General features: G+C 39.0%; 1 protein-coding gene across 1 annotated transcript in view; it reads left to right on the forward strand.

The window, feature by feature from the left end:
• The window catches only part of LOC145776373 (low-density lipoprotein receptor-related protein 6-like), a 35897-nt gene that overhangs the window by 2273 nt on the left and 14111 nt on the right, over positions 1-19513 (forward strand). The window contains exons 4-12 of the mRNA XM_082587774.1: positions 212-409; positions 1172-1494; positions 13842-13973; positions 14458-14658; positions 15204-15369; positions 16520-16653; positions 17690-17825; positions 18179-18389; positions 18884-19117. Coding sequence (XP_082443900.1) covers positions 212-409; positions 1172-1494; positions 13842-13973; positions 14458-14658; positions 15204-15369; positions 16520-16653; positions 17690-17825; positions 18179-18389; positions 18884-19117 — 1735 coding nt within the window. The remainder of the gene's footprint in view (positions 1-211; positions 410-1171; positions 1495-13841; positions 13974-14457; positions 14659-15203; positions 15370-16519; positions 16654-17689; positions 17826-18178; positions 18390-18883; positions 19118-19513) is intronic.

The raw sequence follows: 19513 nt of genomic DNA on the forward strand, positions 1-19513 counted from the left end.
CATTTTCAAGTAATTTTGCAGTCTCTTGCCAAATAATTCCCGTTGTTAAAACACTGTTGGAAACTAGCCTGGTCAAACAGTTTTGGTCTTGACACTGACACAGCATCCCTAGTAAAAAAAAAATAGTGTTAACAATTTAATAATTAACTGTCGTACATCAGCTGTTGTCATCCAACAATTACAAAAAAGCTATAATTTTCTAATATGCCAGATATTTATATTGGACGGACTGGGGAGAAGTGCCAAAAATAGAGCGAGCAGGAATGGATGGCACAAGACGGGAAGTTTTGGTCAAAGATAACATTTACTGGCCAAACGGAATCACAATTGATTATGAAAGTGGTAAAGTGTATTGGGTAGAAGCAAACTATCACTTCATACATCGGATGAATTTGGATGGCACCAACAGGTATACACCATTTCTGCCTTGGTATTTGCATAATATGTACAATTGGCTTTCATCTGTGAATTTTATCTTTTTTTGTAACTGTAGTTGTAATATGCATTTTGTTCTACCAGTATTGGATTGTTGACAAGTCTTTATGACGCTGTTCGAATAATTCTAACCCGAATGGCATGAGTCTTTGTTATTTTTTGCGTCTGATTTCGCGGTTGCGCTGTTCAGAGTGATCGCTTCGGGTGGTGGTGTTGCAGAATTTAAATTCTTATCAGCGCTTTATTAATTCAATTGTGTTTTTAGTCCGGTTTTTCAATCTGCATTGACTCATAATCTGTAAATACAAGTCTCAAGTTGCGACACGAAGTTAACAATATTGAAGTTAAACAGATGCCAGTAATTATATTTTCATTTCTTCACTCAATGGACACGTGTAAAATAAATCTTAATGACTGAAAAGTCTGGCAGGCTACTTGCCTCTCTAGGTGCAAGTTTGACTTTCTGTAATTAATCGTCGCATTCTGCTACTTCCCGAATAATACAGAGATGAACTCATCGGTACATTAAGAAACTAAGTTTTCAAACTATTTGTAACACTTACAAACGTTTACCGTATTATTTCTAAGAATTCTAAAACTAACTGGTAAATGAAGTAGGTTTCTGCGTCGCGTATGGGCGCCTGAGTGAGCAGAGACAGTTTCATAAAAGTATGTAGAGTAGGCTATGAAACATGTCTTTGAGTTTCCCCTCTCAACTTGACTCTTCGTTTTCCAGGGAAGAAGTTATCAACAGCGACCGAATACAAAAGGGGCACTTACCGTTCAACAACCCGATTTCTCCATTGGTAACTACCCCTCCTACTAACTTTCCGGCACCTTTGCGACATCAGGAAAGCAAAAAAGACATAAAATTATCAGGCGCCCTGCAGCATCCTTTCGCCATCACCGTACAAGACGAATGGATCTACTGGACCGACTGGGCAACAGAGTCAATTCATTCCATGCTGAAGAATGGGACTGGTTTGCCTGTTGTAGTGAAAGAAGATAATATTTCCCCAATGGACCTGAAGGTTTATAGCCAACAACGTCAAAAGTCAGGTATATATACGTGCATTGTAGTTAATATTTTTTCACAATTGACTATTCACAAAATTCCATGAATATTTAGAATGCTCTATAATAATAATATTGCTTATTGAAATTAACGCACTGAATTGGGTGTTTTTTCTACCCTTGTCCGTCTACAGAACATATTGATTTTTACGATGTGCAGATGTTGTGTTTGACGGAGGACTGCACCTTCTTGTTTCAAAAACAATAATAGCATACACAAAAGTTTTCATTCTAATAATTGTTCTTGCGCAAATAAGCTTTAGTTTTGTTACCAGTCACACTTTTTATCCCGTCTTTTGAAATTCGGTTTGAAATTGCTTTTTTTCAATCTTTCATCATTTCCTCCGAGTTTATTTCAATTCAAGAAGATCGATTGCAGGAAAACGTTTTCTCGCAAATGTGTAGATCCATCAACAAAAAGCACTTTTCGCAAAAAAAAATATTCAAGGACGATTGAACATTTGTAAATTTATGTTAATGTACATAGTGATAGAATGGAGTCTTTTCAGCAGGTAATCGGACTGCTTATCAATTATTTGAGCTGTAAATTCTCAGATGTTGTGTCCATTGCACCAGAAAAAGGATAAAATTTCAAATTCCGGTCTTGTGGGCACTTCTTAGTACTTCAAAACTCTGCAAGTATTTCCTGATCTGAAAAAAAAGCTTGCTAATGCAGTACACTTTCCCAACAGGGAAAAATGAGAAAGCTTTCTCACACCTGCTTTCGATTGAAGGCAGCACCTTCTTTGCGTCAACGTTTCCTAAGTTGCAAACTCTTCTTTCCTTTGCAATGTCATATGAAAATATTTGATTTCTCTTCATTTTGGTCACGCATTCTCATGGAACCTTTTTGATATTCAGAACGGCAAGGATTTCAAACAATAATTCTTAAATTGGACTTTTGTTTGTGGACTTTTCCCATGCTCAACCACCTAACGTTGTTGTGGTATGAACGGTACATTTGTATAATTTGCCTCAAGCTGAGATTTAAACTATATGACCGAGCACTCATGCTCTGAATATGTTAACCACGCTCACTACTGGATCACAACATGCTTTAGGTGCATTGAAGCTTAGATTAGAGAGGAATCGACAACGTCAAAGAAGTGTTGAGTCAAAACCAATTTCATTTTGTAAGTTAGTGGTTCAAACGGCTGTGTTTTTTGAACCATTGTTTACGAAGAGATCATTGCTCTGTTGCTTAACGAAATTTTCTTTCGACGATTTGATAAACTTCAATGACAGTGCATTGGACCAGTTCGGACTGGATATCTAATTTGTCAGTAGTGCTCTACTTGGTGAATGGCAATTTTCTCATTGTTTGGACATTAAGAAGCTTGTTGTTAGTGCTGTTCCTGCAACTGTTTCAATTATTCTTGCTAGATAATGCTTTTGAGATTGTCTCCATTTTTTTTTTGGTAAATTGCCAAAGGATCTGTTGTTAAATTTATTTGTAGATAAATTTTTGCTGATATTTTGTTGCACAATCAATAAAGATGCTGAGTTGTGTTATCCAGTTGTGACTTAGTTAAATAAAAGCCCATTTTTCTATTACTCCTTAATGACTAAATTATGGAAATTATGTTAACAAAACCATAGCCTTTGGTGCGTCATTAGGAGATCTGGTTTTATCCATTCTCAGCCGTAATTTTCTGACCTGTCAGCGACAGTCACGACATAGTGTTTAAAGAAAAATGGGTTTCTTTACATTGATACAACATTTCCTGACATTAAATCAACACATTGTAAATAACTTTTGCTTTGAGTGACTCAGATGTCTTTTACGACCAATCAACGTCGGTAAATATCAAAGGAACTTGTTCAATAGCAGAATTTGTTCAATTTTTATTCATATAACGTACATCAACGTTGAAGTAAAACAAGATGTCAAACCTCGCTGGCTTTGTTCAATAGTCTTGATGTCTTCTTTTTGACAACATTAACTCCCTGGATCAGTTGCGTTGCTTATGGAAGTTTTACCTCCTCTTTGAATAAATCTCTTATCAAAGCACACAACCAACAGTCCAACAGGCGACACTTCTGTTGTTGACCTGGTGATTCCGCCGCGTCAGAGACTTCATTGTTGTTGATTGAGGTTATTCTTGGTTATGAATTTACTAATTCATATATGATTCATGAATTAGTAAAGGTTGGATCATTTCCAGCGTACTTCAGTATTTTTCACGCTCAAACGCATGTCACCACAGGACTCATCCACCTCAATTGTTCTAAGTTCACAGTTTTGGTGTTGTTTTTTGTTTAACTATCCCCCGTTTACTTACGGTAATTGTTTCTTTTACAAGAATATCGTGATGTCACGAAAGCTAAAAAGGCTTTGACGCAGCTACTGTGTACACAGAGTTTCATATTGCATTCATGCGTTGTTATCACCTGGGCGCGCTGAAAGATATGTTGTTAAATGCTAAAAAATCGTTTCGTGTCTGTTTTTAACAGTTAACGAAAACAGTGTCATATTTGAAGACTTTTCCACGGTGTCAGTAAGTGATGACATACATCTCAAGAATTTTTATCTTATAACTTTCCACGTTTATCCCTGTCACTTCAGCCGTTTGCTAAAGATGTCCTTTTACGTTGTTTGAACCTCGCTAGACCAAAAAACTGAGTGAAAAATACAACTTTTGATGGCAAGGTTTGATCCACCTTCATCCAATTCGAGCAAAAGTTGACCTATGGCTTCAGTTCATGCCATTCTCGTTATGTTCTGTATGCATCGTTTCTATTCTAAGTGCCGTTCACCTATGCTTCATTGAAACAGACAAAACACATCCTATTTAAAAAGATTGCACTCTATGGTGACTTGGACAAACTCAAACCAATAAAACTCAAAACTGTTGTATTCACTCTGCTGCCATCCAACAGATACTGCTTTTATTTAAAAATTTATCGAAAGCCCGTGAACAAGAGCAGATTGTAGTTAATTTCAGTCATTTATTATTAACATTTTCCAAATATCTGTTGTTTTGTTTAGATGAATTTAGTTATTTTCCTGGCGAGGGCAGAAAGTTTTGCCGAAAACGTTCGAATTTATATAGTTTCCTTTATAGTTTATGTAATTTTCTTTTAAATTATGCAATTCAATCCTATCAAGTTGCTATCGAAAAGTGACATATTCAATGGTTGATCAACAGATGTAGTATATTTTTGACATTTTACCACCCAGGCGAGTTCTTCCATCAAACGGTTTGAAAATGAGAACCTTGGATAGTTTTGTGAGGTAAAGCAACACCTTGTTTTAAAAACCTATTTATCCGCTATGATATGGCGCAGAGTTTTATTACAAATGCTTGCAAGTTGCAAGACTAGAGTTGGTAACGCTCTTACGTTTCACTGCGTTGTGATGATAAAATGTTTCATACGAATTACTCGTTTTCCATGTTGTTACAACGTTGCACAGACGTTTACTTCCTCGAACATCATTATTGGTTTGAAAGCAAATAAACGAACTATGTCAGAGGAAGTAGTGCGAGGTTGGATCAACTGTTTGCTCATCATTCTTTTGAGAATCAGATTGTTTAATGAACATCTTCCAAATGTTTTACTTGTATTCAGTCAATAATCAATTTTTATTGATTCTACAAGTTTTATTGATTCTACATAACACGCTTTGTAGAATCGTCATTATACCAAATCATTCACCTAATCTTGAATTCCAAGACACTATATTAAACTTGATTTTCATATTAATCTTTCTCGTGGCATTCGCTTTCATGCACTCCTCGAAGTTTACATACACATACACTCATTTATTTAGTGCCAAACCATTGCTACAGCTTTTCTGTACATTTAGCTTGTTGCCCAGTGAAGCGTGTTAATCACGTGCTATGCGGAATGTCACTGTGCTTAATCATGATTGTTTCTTTTTTCGTTTACAAGGTTTTAATAACTGTCAGCTAGGTTTAAATCTCATAATGTAATTGTTTTCAAGTTTCTCGTTCAACAATCACATGACACCATGTCTGTTTTAAAGTTCCCTGGTGTTTTGCTCTGTCGTGTAGAATGAAGATAAAGCGAAATAATTTGGGTGCGCGGAAGACCAAAGAAACGCTAATCCTAATAGCATCTGCCAGATCAAAGCATCTTTGCCCTAGATTTGCTTTAAATATTTAAATTTCACCAGCTTAAAGTCTCATCATACTCACCAGCAATTATTTCTGATAAGATTCGGCGACTTAAGAGTGTAGAGATACAGGGTTTATATCTTTTATCTGACGATATGTGCTTCTTAGTACGTCAATGTGTTGTATGTGAAGTGGAAGGTTTATCATTTCTTCCTCAGTAACACTCTAACATTTTCTGTAAACAGCGGTGATTTGAATAACGAATTCCTTCACCCATGGCACCTTGAAAAAGCCACAGGTCGTCTTTTGTAACTTCAAACGGATAAGACAATCATGGATCATTGGCATTTTGAACTATCACTGATATCTGAAAAATTGACTTGCTAATATTGTATGGATTGGATGTTGTGACGTGAACCTATTATTGTTTATCTCATTATTCTCATAGCACAAGACGCATTCGTGTTTTGTGGTTGCTTGCCTTGTGATTACCTTGGTTAATCATCCAACATCGTAATTTTTGAGTGATTTTGATAACAACCAACTACATCAGTTTATTAATGTGAGTTTGTGAGCGACGCTTGCAGTGTAGCTTGTTTGTTGTTTTGGTCGGGTTTTGTTGCAGTGTGCGTACCATACTTTGTCTTTATGCTGATGCAAAGCCATCTTTATTGTGAAGCGCCGAAAGCAGCACATGCTTACGATGGGATGCAGAGCTATATATAAACATGTATATAAGTAGTTATGTTAATGTGTACCCGCGTAACCATTTTTAATTCTACAAGTATAGCCTACTTTACATGCAAGAATGGGCAGAGGTGAACAGTTGATCGAATGATCGAAGGTGATGGATAAAAAATGACTAAATTTGTTCATGTCACAAAACCACAAATAGGAGGCGGATGAAAATCTTATCTTGTAAATTGCGCATAAGCAACATCACCCGCTCACTGTCATTCATGCAGTAAAGACACCTAGAGAAAAAAGCACAAACAAAGGTCCTCCAGCTGCCAATAAACAAAACCCATCTCTCCGATTGATTTGACGTCTGCTGGCGTTGAGTCGATGCAAAATGAACAGATTTTGTGATACACCTCGTACCTCGCACATCGGCAATGAAAAGTGAATTGATTAATCCTTTTCGTACACGCGAAGAAAGTGCGTTTGCCAGAAATCCACAAGCAAGATAAATAGGTGGTCTTCAATCAAGATGCGTGTTATCCACTCATTAATGATTAGGCAACTCCCTGTTTCAGATTAACTTTTCTTTGTGATAGATTTGAAATTTAACTCGTCACAACCAAGTAACAGTAGTAGAATCTTACTTTGTTTTAATTAAACGAGCAGGACTTCCTGAATTGTCTTCAGTGGATGTTTTAAAGGTTTTGCCAGTTGGCGCCTGGCGGTATTTGGGCTCTATACGTACACAAACAGACACAACGCTATTGCATGGATAGCTTTGTTGTTGGTGATGGTTCTTTCCCCCCGACAGCAAAATCAGCCGCTTTTGCAATAAATGGCTGATTTGCTAATTGATCTGGGTCGTTTCTTTCGTTCCACAATCACACGATAATCCAGTTAAAAATGGTGATTGGATTCCATATTGATTGAGGGTCAAGAGCGATAACTGCTGCTTTATTGCAGAAATATTTATACATTATATGCACAAAAAAATTTTGAGAATATAGACTATAGAGTTGTTAGGGTTAGTTTCAATTTCCGTTGTTGAGTTAACTTGCTATTAACTTGCTATTTTTATGCAGTTCATGATGGAAATTAATCCCGTTTAAATATTCTTATCTTTTGTCAGATGATATTTGCTGCAAGATAAAATGCTTACGAGTATAAATATTTGTCAATGCTATCATATCTTATTAATATTGTCTTAACTGTACATATTGTCTTTGCTATACGCGAGCTGCAAACAAAATGTCGCTTGGTATTTGTTTTAGATTTCTGAAAAGAAGCTGGCGATTTTCTCTTGGTTAATAAACGTCCTTGATTTTACGTCTCCAAGCAGAAAAATAACGTAACTTATGTGACCGAACAAGAAACGGTTGCCCGGATGCTTAGATTGCTTACAAAATTCAGCATTGTTTGACCTGTTGTTGAGTTCTGCGTGTTTTATCTGCGTGTGGCCAAAACGTCACTCGGCTGACGAAGGTTGCGATTTTTTCTGACCAGTTGCAAATTTGTTTTTTAAACGTGAAAAGTTTTAAAAATTCAAACTTTCTTGGGCCATCTGTGACCGCATATCTGGCAATATTTACGCCAAACACTAGCGCTCTCGTTGGCAGTGAGAACTGGCAGCTTTTCAGGTCAACCTCTGTTGTCGGTTAGAGGCCGTGTGATGAATGCTCTCCGGATTTAATTCGGTTGTTCAGGAAACCATCAACAACCACTAATTAAAATCTCGCAGTTGATTATGGTCGTAGACAAGGCAATACAAGCCTATTCAGCTTCAACAAGTACCGTTTTTATGTTAAACAGCCGTTTTACCTGTGTTTGTGTCAAAAAGCGTATGTTTTAACAACAGTTTTCAGTTGATAACAAACATCCAAATCCTCTCGAGCTGTCATCAGCTTAATTGTGACTCGCGTTGGGAATGTGTGGACATTCTACAAGTTCGAGCCACCTCGGTCGATGCTGTAAAAACAAACGGTTATGCGTATCTCATCTTGCTATGCCCTTTGTGTTGTTGCATTTTACAAGACCCACTATGTCTGCTTTGGTTGGCTCATCAAAAACAAACAGTTTTGCACATAGTTACCGTCATCCCACGCGAACGAACCGGCACCCAGTAGTTGTTTCGTCGCAACTTTCGCTTGATGAAAGTTTTCTGTCAACAAAAAGTTCGCGTGTGATGGTCATGAAACCCGACCTTGTGCAAGCTTTCGTTGGGGTTGCAGTTCATGACATGGGGTCTGCAACAGACTCAGTCGAAACTCCGTTCTGCTAAAACAATTTTCTCCCTTCTCTTTTCATAAAGCAAATTATACTTGCTGGCTTCGTGCACGACCTCTAGAGCTGGAAAGTTTTTCGATTATCAATTCTCGTTCGAATAGGGTTCACTTGATCTGATGAAAAGATTAGAAGCGGTGTTTCATTAAAGCAAATCTTACAACCGAATCTCACACTGCAATTGTAGTGCTTTTCTTGCACCGATGTGTCAGTCTGTATTTTTTCCACGTTTAGACTGATAACTAAAGAGAATTTGTTCATTGCCAAAACTCATTGTCGCAGACTCGCAGTGTGAGATAGTCTTTGTTTGGCTTGTGGATTACTAACGCACAAAGTCGCACAGTTGTTTCTTCACTTTTTACGCACGATTTTGATTTTTATGTTCCTGATTTTGTGCAATGGCATGAGAGTTTTAGCTACAAGGATGTTCCACGTGTTTTCGTGATGCTCCTTGTGCGACGTGTTGCAAGTATATAGTCAGGTTCACTATGTCAAAAAAAAGAGTTTCGTTCAAATTTTTTGGAGATTAGCAAACCTATACATTTTCGGAAAGCTTAGATCATAAGAAATCCGAAAAACGTTGATTACATTTGCAGAGATGTCCGCTTGGCCGCCATTTTGAACTTTCAAAATGGCCGCCGCAAAATATATATTTTGATATATCTCGGCTTCTAATAAACTTAGAAACTTTATCAAACATGCTAATTCTATGTTTTAAGGGTCAAGAAATCCATTAGAAGCATACCTAGATACCAAGCATTAACCACTTTGCAATCATCCGCCATATTGGTTTTCAAAATGGCCGCCGAAATTATATTTCGTTACATTACTACTGACTAGTTGAGATATAGACTTCATTCAACAATAACATGCTAGTACTAAGTTATGTTGACTAAGAAATTCATTAGAAGCAAGCCTGCACATCACTGTCATACTTTGGACAAACATTTACCAACAGCTGCTGTCCTGAGTCTTATTTCCAGCATTACAGTCAACGTCATTTTCGCAGTCTATCCCACACAGGCACAAGTCGGTGCAGGTCAAGTTGTTCCTTCGACACGAACATCTCTGGGTTGAGCAGTTGGTTTTGCATTGGCATCGGTCTAGCTGAATAATGGCTTGTGGTGCAGGTGAAATCTTTGTGGTGATAGGTGAAATCCCACTTTCATGCTGATGGTAGCCAACTAGCCAATAGCCATGCCGAAGTGGATCAAGGAGCTGTTGCCACATGACAGTGGTGTGGCACCAGACACGACTCTGAACTCGCACGCTTTCAACGTGCTCCTCTAATCATTAGAGCATTAGAGTCTAATGCACCAGTTGTTGGAGGAAAGTTTTGATTCTCCGCCAAGTTCTTGCAAAACAGGTGCCATCTCAGTTCTGGATTGTTGTTTATGTGGACACCCTTCGGGCAGTACATCGTGCAGACAAAGCTGCCAGCATTTCTTTAACATTCGGAGATAGTGTGCTCTCCTCAGGTAAGTGTATTAGTGCACTGATTGTTTCCATTCCTGCCTTCGCGTACTGTTGGAATCACTTGGTTTTATCCAATCCTGAGAATCTGCCAACATTATCAGCTCCACTGAACGTATGGAATACCTACGGGTAATGCTTTTGCCTTCTCTTGTCCTACAGCTCTCCATATTGGTGCGATCACCAGTGTACCTGATAGCAGAGATGTACGTATACGCCGCATACTTGCGGCGTAGACTTTTTGTTTGCGCTAACGCTTGCGGCCACATTTTTTTGGATAGTTTGCGCTTGAGGCTACGCCGTAAAGTTTTCGGGTTTTTTTGTGCATAGCGTCAACGCATACTTTTTAATATATATTTTTTCTCTACAACACGCCAATACCTTCCAGCGCTGCAGTTGAAAGACTTTTTTCAATGGACAAAGGCATATTGGAACCAAAACACAGCAACATGTTAGATGAACACTTTCAGATGCTTGTGTTTCTTTGTGGAAATTCAAGATAAAACTTGTTTGTTTCGAGTGGTTTATACCGTGTGAATGTTTGGCACCTAGCAAACAAAATTAGTTTACGCTAGTGTATGCGCTGACGTTGACGCCGCCAAATTTTTTTACAAGTAGTGTTGACGCATACGGCGTATGTTTGTTCGAACGTTTGCGTTTACGCTGACGGCGTCAATATTTTTTATATGCGCGTACATCACTGCCTGATAGCATGGAAATGGACGAGTGTTTGCAGAGTTGGTCGTAGTTTGCAACAGCAAGGACAAGAAAGTCTGTGGCCAGACTGAAGAAGACTAACTGCGCACCAAGACTCCGCTGTGATGCTGCGAGGCAGATCATCAAGGTGTCAGCTTCTTCGTGATTGTTCACTTCAAACGTGATGTTTGAAGATTGCTTCTTGTGTGGCCTGACGCTGAAGTTATCACCAGCTTTGAAGAATGCTTGTTGTACCCGATTACTTCTTCAGCAAGATACTGTGTCAAATCTGCTTTTGTTTGGTCATGGGACAGGAACCTACTCAGTGGTATATGTGCTTGATTCTGGTGTCATCCATGATTTGGTATTAGACGGGATCTTTGTCTTTTCGTCGTCTTGCTCTAGTTTTCTGTTTCAAAGAGTCAGACTTGTACGTGTCGAACACCAGAATAATCTCGTCAAACTCTGCTGTCAACGTCATGAGCTTGTCATTGAAGTGTTGGCTAAGATCTTTGACTGTCGTGATGGCCCCGTATTCTTTGTCATTTTCTGGACGACCACCATGCTATTGACAATGGCAATTTTCTGACTCATGTGCGATGCCGATGGTAACAGTTCTGCATTAGCAGTGTCAACTCTCTGTCCACCCGATGCTGGTTCATGCGCATCATGCTCTGTTCCATCAGTTTCAACCAGATGCTGCAGGCAATGGATGAGCTTTGATTTATCAGTGCATGGTAGAACTAATCCATCTGGAGCAAATAGTGCTCTCGGTGTGAGGGTGAACTCATAGTTACTGATAGCGTTCTTCTGGTCAATGTCCCGGCTTGATCTGGATAGGACCATGAAGCGCCCTTAGGGATCTTTTGTTTCTTTCAAATCGACCGACTGGTCACGAACCTTAACTGTTTCCTACTTGTTTCTTGACATGTACATGGGATTGTTCTACTTCTTAACTGGTGCCCATAAGCTGACATCACCATTAATGCGTTCTGCAGCATACTCTTTGTAGAGCTGTTGTCCCTGCTCATCGACGGTCAGGATCTGTTTGACATTTTCTTGTGGAACACATACGTGTGTGATGAAGTTATACAACTCATCACCTTCAACTGCGAATGGATTTCCGTGACTCAGTACGGTAGCTTTTATCTTGTCAACAGCTTCATGCTCTTTCCTGACTATGGCTGGTTGTACTTCAGGGTGACTTTTTTTGGAAGAAGTGTCTCCAAAATGCTCTTTGAACTTTTCTCAGAGGCGCGACATTTTTGGTGCAGCCAGGAAAAACCGTTGCCGGGCATTCGTGTTGTTAGAAATGCCAATTAGTCCAGAGCGGACTTTTATCATCTTGTTGAACTGCTCTCATGCACGATCTGCACCAATGGACACAAATGGGATCTCACCCTTGCTAACAGACACATTGCCTTCTTGAAGTTCTCACCAAGTCTCTGGGTGGTTGATCTTCAGGTCATGCATATCTGCAATATACCGTGGCCAAATGCGCTTGTACTTTATCCGATCTAGGACTTATTCAGTTCCTCACCAACTTGCAAATGGAGATTGAGATCTGCATTCCGGGATGCCTCGACAAAGAATAAGATCGTTTCCAGACGGTGAACATAGTTCATCATTGACTTGAACATCGCATTAGAGGACTTTTCCGTTTCCCATGCTTTCGATTGCTGCATCACATCTTCATCTATGAGGATTCGTTCCAGATGGTCATGAGCAGTCGAGATGGATTCAAGAGTAATGTTTCTGTTATCAGATAACGATGTACATTGTACATGCCTCCTGGACCTTATCTGCTGATCTTGAGCAGATAAACTTCAGATGTGGCTTCTCTGTGAAAAACTGATCCAAGGCCAGTTTTACAAATCTATGCAAGTGTGGATGTGTGCACGAAGAGTTTTCTTGTAGTGCGCACACTTGAGAATTTGTCTTGTGATCGCAGATCTATACACATCGGCTTCGATCCAGGCATCATCAACCCCAGAGTTCTCTATGGAAGTTCGGAGAGCTCTTAGTGCAGCCTATCACAGCATGCAGCTCACCCAGTCTGGAAACAATTTCTCTTTTCAGGTCGACCCGTGCGTCTAGCAACTATACTGCCTTTTCGTAGAGGGCCATGTCGAAGGTTATCACAGTTGGGTACCCCTGACCAACGACTAACGTCTTCTGCTGGGATACTTGTAGAATCACAGTCAGCATAGTAGGCCACTCGTGAGCAACTTCAGGTAGCAGGGGCAGTGCACCAACGTGAGTGAGTGGTTGGCAAGATGAGATCAGTGACTTGTATCCTGCCCATCCGGGGATCTTGGTCTGTTCATCATTTTCTCTTGCTCTGGACAAAGTAGATGCTGTGACCCACCCTAACTGGGTCAGTTCATTTGACTGAATAACACCTGTTGTGTTGGCCTCAAACCTCCGTGCTCTGTTGTCAAGTTCTGGTTTTGGCTTGGCACATGGCTAAATGTGCACATGATATGGAAGGATTGATAAGTTCTTACCTGCACTAAGTTCGAGCTTTGGTGCGATTAGTTCTCCTGGAACATTTGCTTTCTGATGCACTGCAATGATTGTTCCATGTGTGGTGCCTTTCCAGTACGCGGACAACAAATACGAATAAATACTTTTTCATTTCATTATTTTCATTTTTTGTACTTAATTACGGACAAATACGACGTAACACTGTATATAAGTAGTAATGTAACGAAATATAATTTCGGCGGCCATTTTGAAATCCAATATGGCGGATAATTGCAAAGTAGTTAACGCTTGGTATCTAGGTATGCTTCTAATGGATTTCTTGACCCATAAAATATGGAATTAGCATGTTTGATAAAGTTTCTAAGTTTATTAGGAGCCGAGATATATCAAAATATATATTTTGCGGCGGCCATTTTGAAAATTCAAAATGGTGGCCATGGGGACATTTCTGCAAATGTAATCAACGTTTTTCGGATTCCTCATGGTCTAAGCTTTCCGAAAATGTATAGGTTTGCTAATCTCCAAAAATTTTGAACGAAATTACATAACGAACCTGACTAATATGCAGATCGCGCAGATCGAACGATTAATGATCGAACAATGTGTTCAAAAGGTTTAAAACGATATCTTCATCAGGTCGGAATCCATGCGGTCCAAACAATGGTGGTTGTTCTCACCTGTGTCTGTTATCACCGGATCCACCCAACTACCGATGCGCGTGTCCAACGGGTGTGAAAATATTACCAGATAACAAAACCTGCAAAAACGGTAAGTCAATGCAGCAAACAACCCGCAACGTGTTTTCCGTGGCGTTAGATTTACGCAGATTTGCAGACCACCAAACTCCAGGTTAAGAAGAAAATGTTCATTTTAAGCTTCTTTGATAAGCAGCTTTTCTTATTGGATAACCACGAAACAAGACGTTTCTTATTTATAAATTCAAGCACTAGTGTTATTTTAAGCGATTGCAGTTATCTCGTTGGTGATTTCACAATGAAAAAAACTTCTAAAGTTGTAGCAGGTCTACCTAGTAGTCAGACTTCTTCTTCAAGAACCTGATTATCTTCTGAGAAGCTGTAGCAGAAAAATTACATTCTGTAGGAATTTCCTGTACAAAATAAGAAACATGATTGACTGTACTGTATCAAAAGCAGACACTCGATGTTGCTTGTGCTTCATGCCAGCTTAGGCTAAGCACATAGAAAGCCGTTAATCTGTGGCGGGCAAATAATTAACATTTTTTCGTGTGCAGGTCCCAGTGAGATACTTTTGCTTGCACGCCGGGCTGATCTGCGCGTGATTTCTCTTGACACTGAAGACTACAGTGACGTACTAATTCCCGTTGATGACGTCATGCATGCAGTCGCCATTGAATTCGATCCGGTCGAAAAATATGTCTATTGGACAGATGACGAGCAAAAAGCGATTTGGAGAGTTCATTTGAACGGCTCAGGTAAGAAAGTTTTTTTTATGCACGCGTAACCCAAGCTAGAAAGATTAGCTCTTTTTATATTGATTCAACGATTACAAACGTTAAAACAACGCAAAAGAGCTGATTGTTTCTAGTTGGAAAGGCTTGCGCACTAGGCGCTTGAGATTCTTTACTTTTTTGAAGTTTGCAGGTTGCCCAAGAACTTTCCCGATTGTTTGTCAGCAACCTGAGCAGAAACATTTTTGTGGTCCGCATCTGCTGCCGCTTTGCGATGATATATGCGCTACGTGTGTGATCGGAGATAATCTAAATATGTCTCCTTGTTGTACATAACGTCGGAAACGGGCGAGCCGGATTTAATTAACCGAACAGACTCTTAATCTGTGTCCAGGGTAAACCTTCTACAACTCAATTTCTTGTTCACAAACCGCTTTCGTTGTATCTGCATAGTTTTACCTTTTTTGTAGATTCAAAATTATTGGTCTTACGTCATCGACCAAGTTCGTCACCTGCAGAAATATTAACCATACTTGCTCACACTACTCGGATCTAAATTTAATTTGCAGGTTCTGAAGCAATTGTGCCAGACGTTGAGCAATCGGACGGCATGGCCATTGACTGGATAGCCAGAAATCTTTATTGGACCGACACAGGCCAAGACTGCATCACAGTTTCCAGACTGAACGGAACTTCACGAAAAGTTTTGATCGATACGAAAATTGAAGAACCGAGGTTTTACTTTTTTTTCTTATCTTCAGTAATTTTATTAAGCTCATTTTGATGAAATCGTTTATAATTTTGCAGTTAACCAGCTTTAGAAGTAGGTTCACATCTACATTTTCTGCCCAGACAGCAAATCATCCGCTTTTTACATTGATTCAACGTCAACAGACGCTCTCATTGACCCATATTGAGTCTACAGACGTTAAATGAATGTAGAAAGCAAATGATTTACTGTCCCGGTGTTTGAATGAAATGTGTCCGTTAATGACAGCAATCCTTTGCCACCATATTCACTTTGATATAATAAAACAAACTAACCTTAGCGGGTTTAGCATGTTGTATTACACAGAAATATAATATGTACAATTTAAAAAAAATCAACCTAAACGTTTTCGACAGGTACGTATGTCATCATCAGGAGTTACTTAAATCTGCAATATTAAAATTGTAAGGTAAATCTGACTATGCACTATAACTGTAACGACACTCCGATCTGTAAATCACAAACTAGACAATTGATACAAGAATGATTGCAAGTAAATTATGCGGTGGAAAACAGATCATATGACGTGTAAAATACATGCATGTGACAAGCAATTAGAACACACACGAAAGGAACGATGATCTACAGGATTATTACGTTTGATTCTCAAGACTTCCATGATCTTAGTCTGAAATTCAGATCTGCCTCGAGAGATGATTTTAAATTGGTCGATCGAGACATTGTCAGTGCACGTTTCACAAGAGGCGATGTGCTTTTTTAATCTCCTGATGAGGACACACGTACGTGACAAAAACGTTTGAGTTGATTTTTTTAAAATTATGTTGTATCTCTGTGTAATACAACATGTTAAACCTGCTAAGGTTACTTTGTTTTGTTTGTCTATGATGGTTCAATAAAGTAAACTCTCTATTCTCTACCAAAGCTTGATATAAATAATAAGTAAACAAAATCAGTCAGTTTCGAAAACTTGTTTAATTTATGATAAAGATTTTGCCACCGTAAAGGCAGTTTTTTTTCAGTACTGTATATGAAAAAGCACTAGTCTCTTGATTAGATTGATTTGTAGTTCTTTGTTTTCTTTTTGAAACTGCTGGTACTTCTAGTGGTTTCTTTGTAACTGTCATTCCTTTGAAGATGCTATCATTTCGTGTGCAGGGCGATTGTTCTTGATCCAGTCGCCGGCCATTTGTATTGGTCAGACTGGGGTGACAATGCGAAGATCGAGAGAGCAAACTTGGATGGAAGCGATCGCCTTATATTTGTGGACACAGACGTTAACTGGCCCAATGGTAGGTTGACAGTATAAATTTGGCTTTATTGTGGCGAGGTGTCAGTCTCCTCACAACCGCTTGAATTAACAGTAATCACCCTTAAATTAACAGTAATCACCCTTGACTAAAGTAAGCGGTTGACAGCCAATTAACCTTTGTGAAGGTGAATCATCTTGCAACAGTTTGCTTTCAAATCTCTTAGCAGAGAAGAGTTGTTTGCACGCACACTGCAGTTTCTTCAATTTCTTGCGACTCAACGTCGTTTTTATAGTGATGCTTTCATCAGTCTTGTCTGGGGTCAATGAGTGGCGTAACGAAGAATACGTGTTGCAAAAAATTGAAACTTTTTCGCTGCCTTATTTTAAATTATCTCGATTTTCGACTTCGTTAATCCAGTTCTTTATAGCGTTGTATTTGCATGTTGTTTCTTCTTTACTGCATTGCATTTGCTGGAATCGTCTTAATTTGCAAACTTTTATTTGACCCAACAGTGATAATGGCATGTTTGAACTGGAAAACTTGCTCCTTGCTAATTTACTTTTTTTTACTTTAAAAGAATGAATTTAAATACCCAACAAAGTGTCATTTTATTACGTTGATTTAACGTATGCGAATTTTGCTGATTGGATGTTAATTGCTTGAACAATGTTTCCAACACTTCAAATTGCGTTGAGTTCCAAGCTTTCTAAGTTTTGAATTCTTCAATCCTTAGATACTCCCTCACGGCTACAGTCAGATTTGTTCTTGTTTGCTTTAACAAACTATTTCGAACCGGCGCTTGTTTGCGGGGATACGACGTTTACATGATGCAAACAGCACTGGAGATTTTTTTTCAATCGTGCTGTATTCTTTTTATATTGATTCAACGCCTGACGGACCGATTTTGCTCGCTAATTTGCTGCAGCAAAATTATACAAACGTGATTTTGAGAATGTGACAAGTTGGTTCCACTTTCATCAAGCCAATCACCAACAATGTGAATTCAACGTAAACATAGCCTTTGTTGTGATTTGCTAAGTTCAAAGCGGATTTAATCTCACCACTTTCCATAAAGGATTAGCATTGGACTACGATAACTCGCTGCTGTTTTGGGCGGATGCTAGAAGTGATCGCATCGAAATGATTAATTTGAATGGCACCAACAGAAAATCTGTTTTATCTGATGAGATTCCACATATATTTGGCTTGAGGTAAGTTACCAATGATGGATTTCGATCGAATGTGGAAATATTTGAAACTTTTAATCAAATGTGCAATTAAAACGGGTTAGTTTCCTCTAGAAAACTGCTTTTTTACAGTTAATTACCAGCTTGAAACAATTCCTCAGTTGTAGGTGGCATTTTGTCAAAAAATGACGAAATAACTGCATTCCATGACAGCATTATTGACAGGCGGGAAAAAGAATTTGGTTCTATGTTAGTGCTTTCAAAACTAAATGTGAAAAACTTATAAAATGCCGCAAAAGTGAATTTGTTGATAGGCCACAAATCATCTACGAGCAGCCGAATTTTGCCGTGATTATCTAATAATCGTTAAATTCCAGTTTGCTCGGCAATTACCTCTACTGGACTGACTGGCAAAGGCGTAGGATCGAAAAAATGAAGATTGGTAACCGCGACTCCAGACGAGTCCTCATCGATCAACTTCCAGATATATTCGGAGTGAAAGCAACTTCCATGACCGTTCGTCCAGGAACAAATCCATGCGCTTTCAATAACGGAGGCTGTTCTCACTTGTGTCTCTACACGCCTGAGGTTTGTTTGACAGCAAAGCTGCCTCGAAAACGTCATGACTGTATCTGTCACACCATACCCAGACAGCAAAACCCGCCATTTTTCCATTGATTCAACGTCTGCAGACGTTGAATCAATGGAAAAATGACGGATTTTGCTGCCTGGGCAACACTTGTGTGAATGTTTTTTTTCAACTGATATGGTATTGTTTCACGAAGCCTGCTCAGTGATTGTCTCGGTGATACAAATTGTGTGTTTTAAATTGTTGTGTTACAAACGAAGCCTTCTCGGTGATACAAATTTGCAAAGTTTAACTTTATCGAAAGCTTCATCTATAAATTATACAAGTTTCCGCTGGTTGGTTTTAATATTTACTCATGTTTTATCGTTCAGATTCATACTAAATTAAGGATCCTTGTGACTGTGTGATTTTTCATTCCCAACAATATCGAGAAACCGGAATAAAGGTCAAAGAGACATCAGCGTCTACTTCATCACTCACACATTGTTTTCAGGGTGAGAAATGCCATTGTCCTACCTACCTGGAACTTTCACCGAACATGAAGGACTGCATTGTTCCCGAAGCTTTCCTTCTTTTCTCGTTCACTAAAGCGGGAGGCATCCGTCGGATATCAGTGGACACCGCCCGCGTGGACGCTTGCGTTCCTTTTTCCCGACGAGTCGACGCGAGCTTTTTGGACTTCTCTGCCGAAGATAGCCGAATTTACTGGACGAACACCAAAGACATGGTAATCACAGACTGCTAAATTCTACATATTAATATTTGATTCAACGTCTGTAGACGTTGAACAATGTAAAAATGATAGACTTTGCTTTCTGATAAGCATTTGTTATGTTTTGACGTGGAACTGGAAGCACACTTCAAGAAACTCAAGATTCAATCACGCTTTTCTCATAAGGTTCAGCAAAACTTGTTTGTTTATTACAAATGCGCCTTGTTTAATAGAAGTAAATATCGACCTTGCTCTGGTCTGAGCTTGTTAAACGCCATCGCGTTACCAGTAATCTTTAAGTACCTAAAAAACACGAAGCTTCTTCAAATGCGTTTCTGTGTCATGTTTACATACTAACACCGAGCAATTATATCCAACGAAAGAATGGCAAAGCTAATCTGAATAACTTAA

The sequence above is a fragment of the Aplidium turbinatum genome, chromosome 1 (genome assembly GCF_918807975.1).
Source record: "Aplidium turbinatum chromosome 1, kaAplTurb1.1, whole genome shotgun sequence".
NCBI lineage: Eukaryota > Metazoa > Chordata > Ascidiacea > Aplousobranchia > Polyclinidae > Aplidium > Aplidium turbinatum.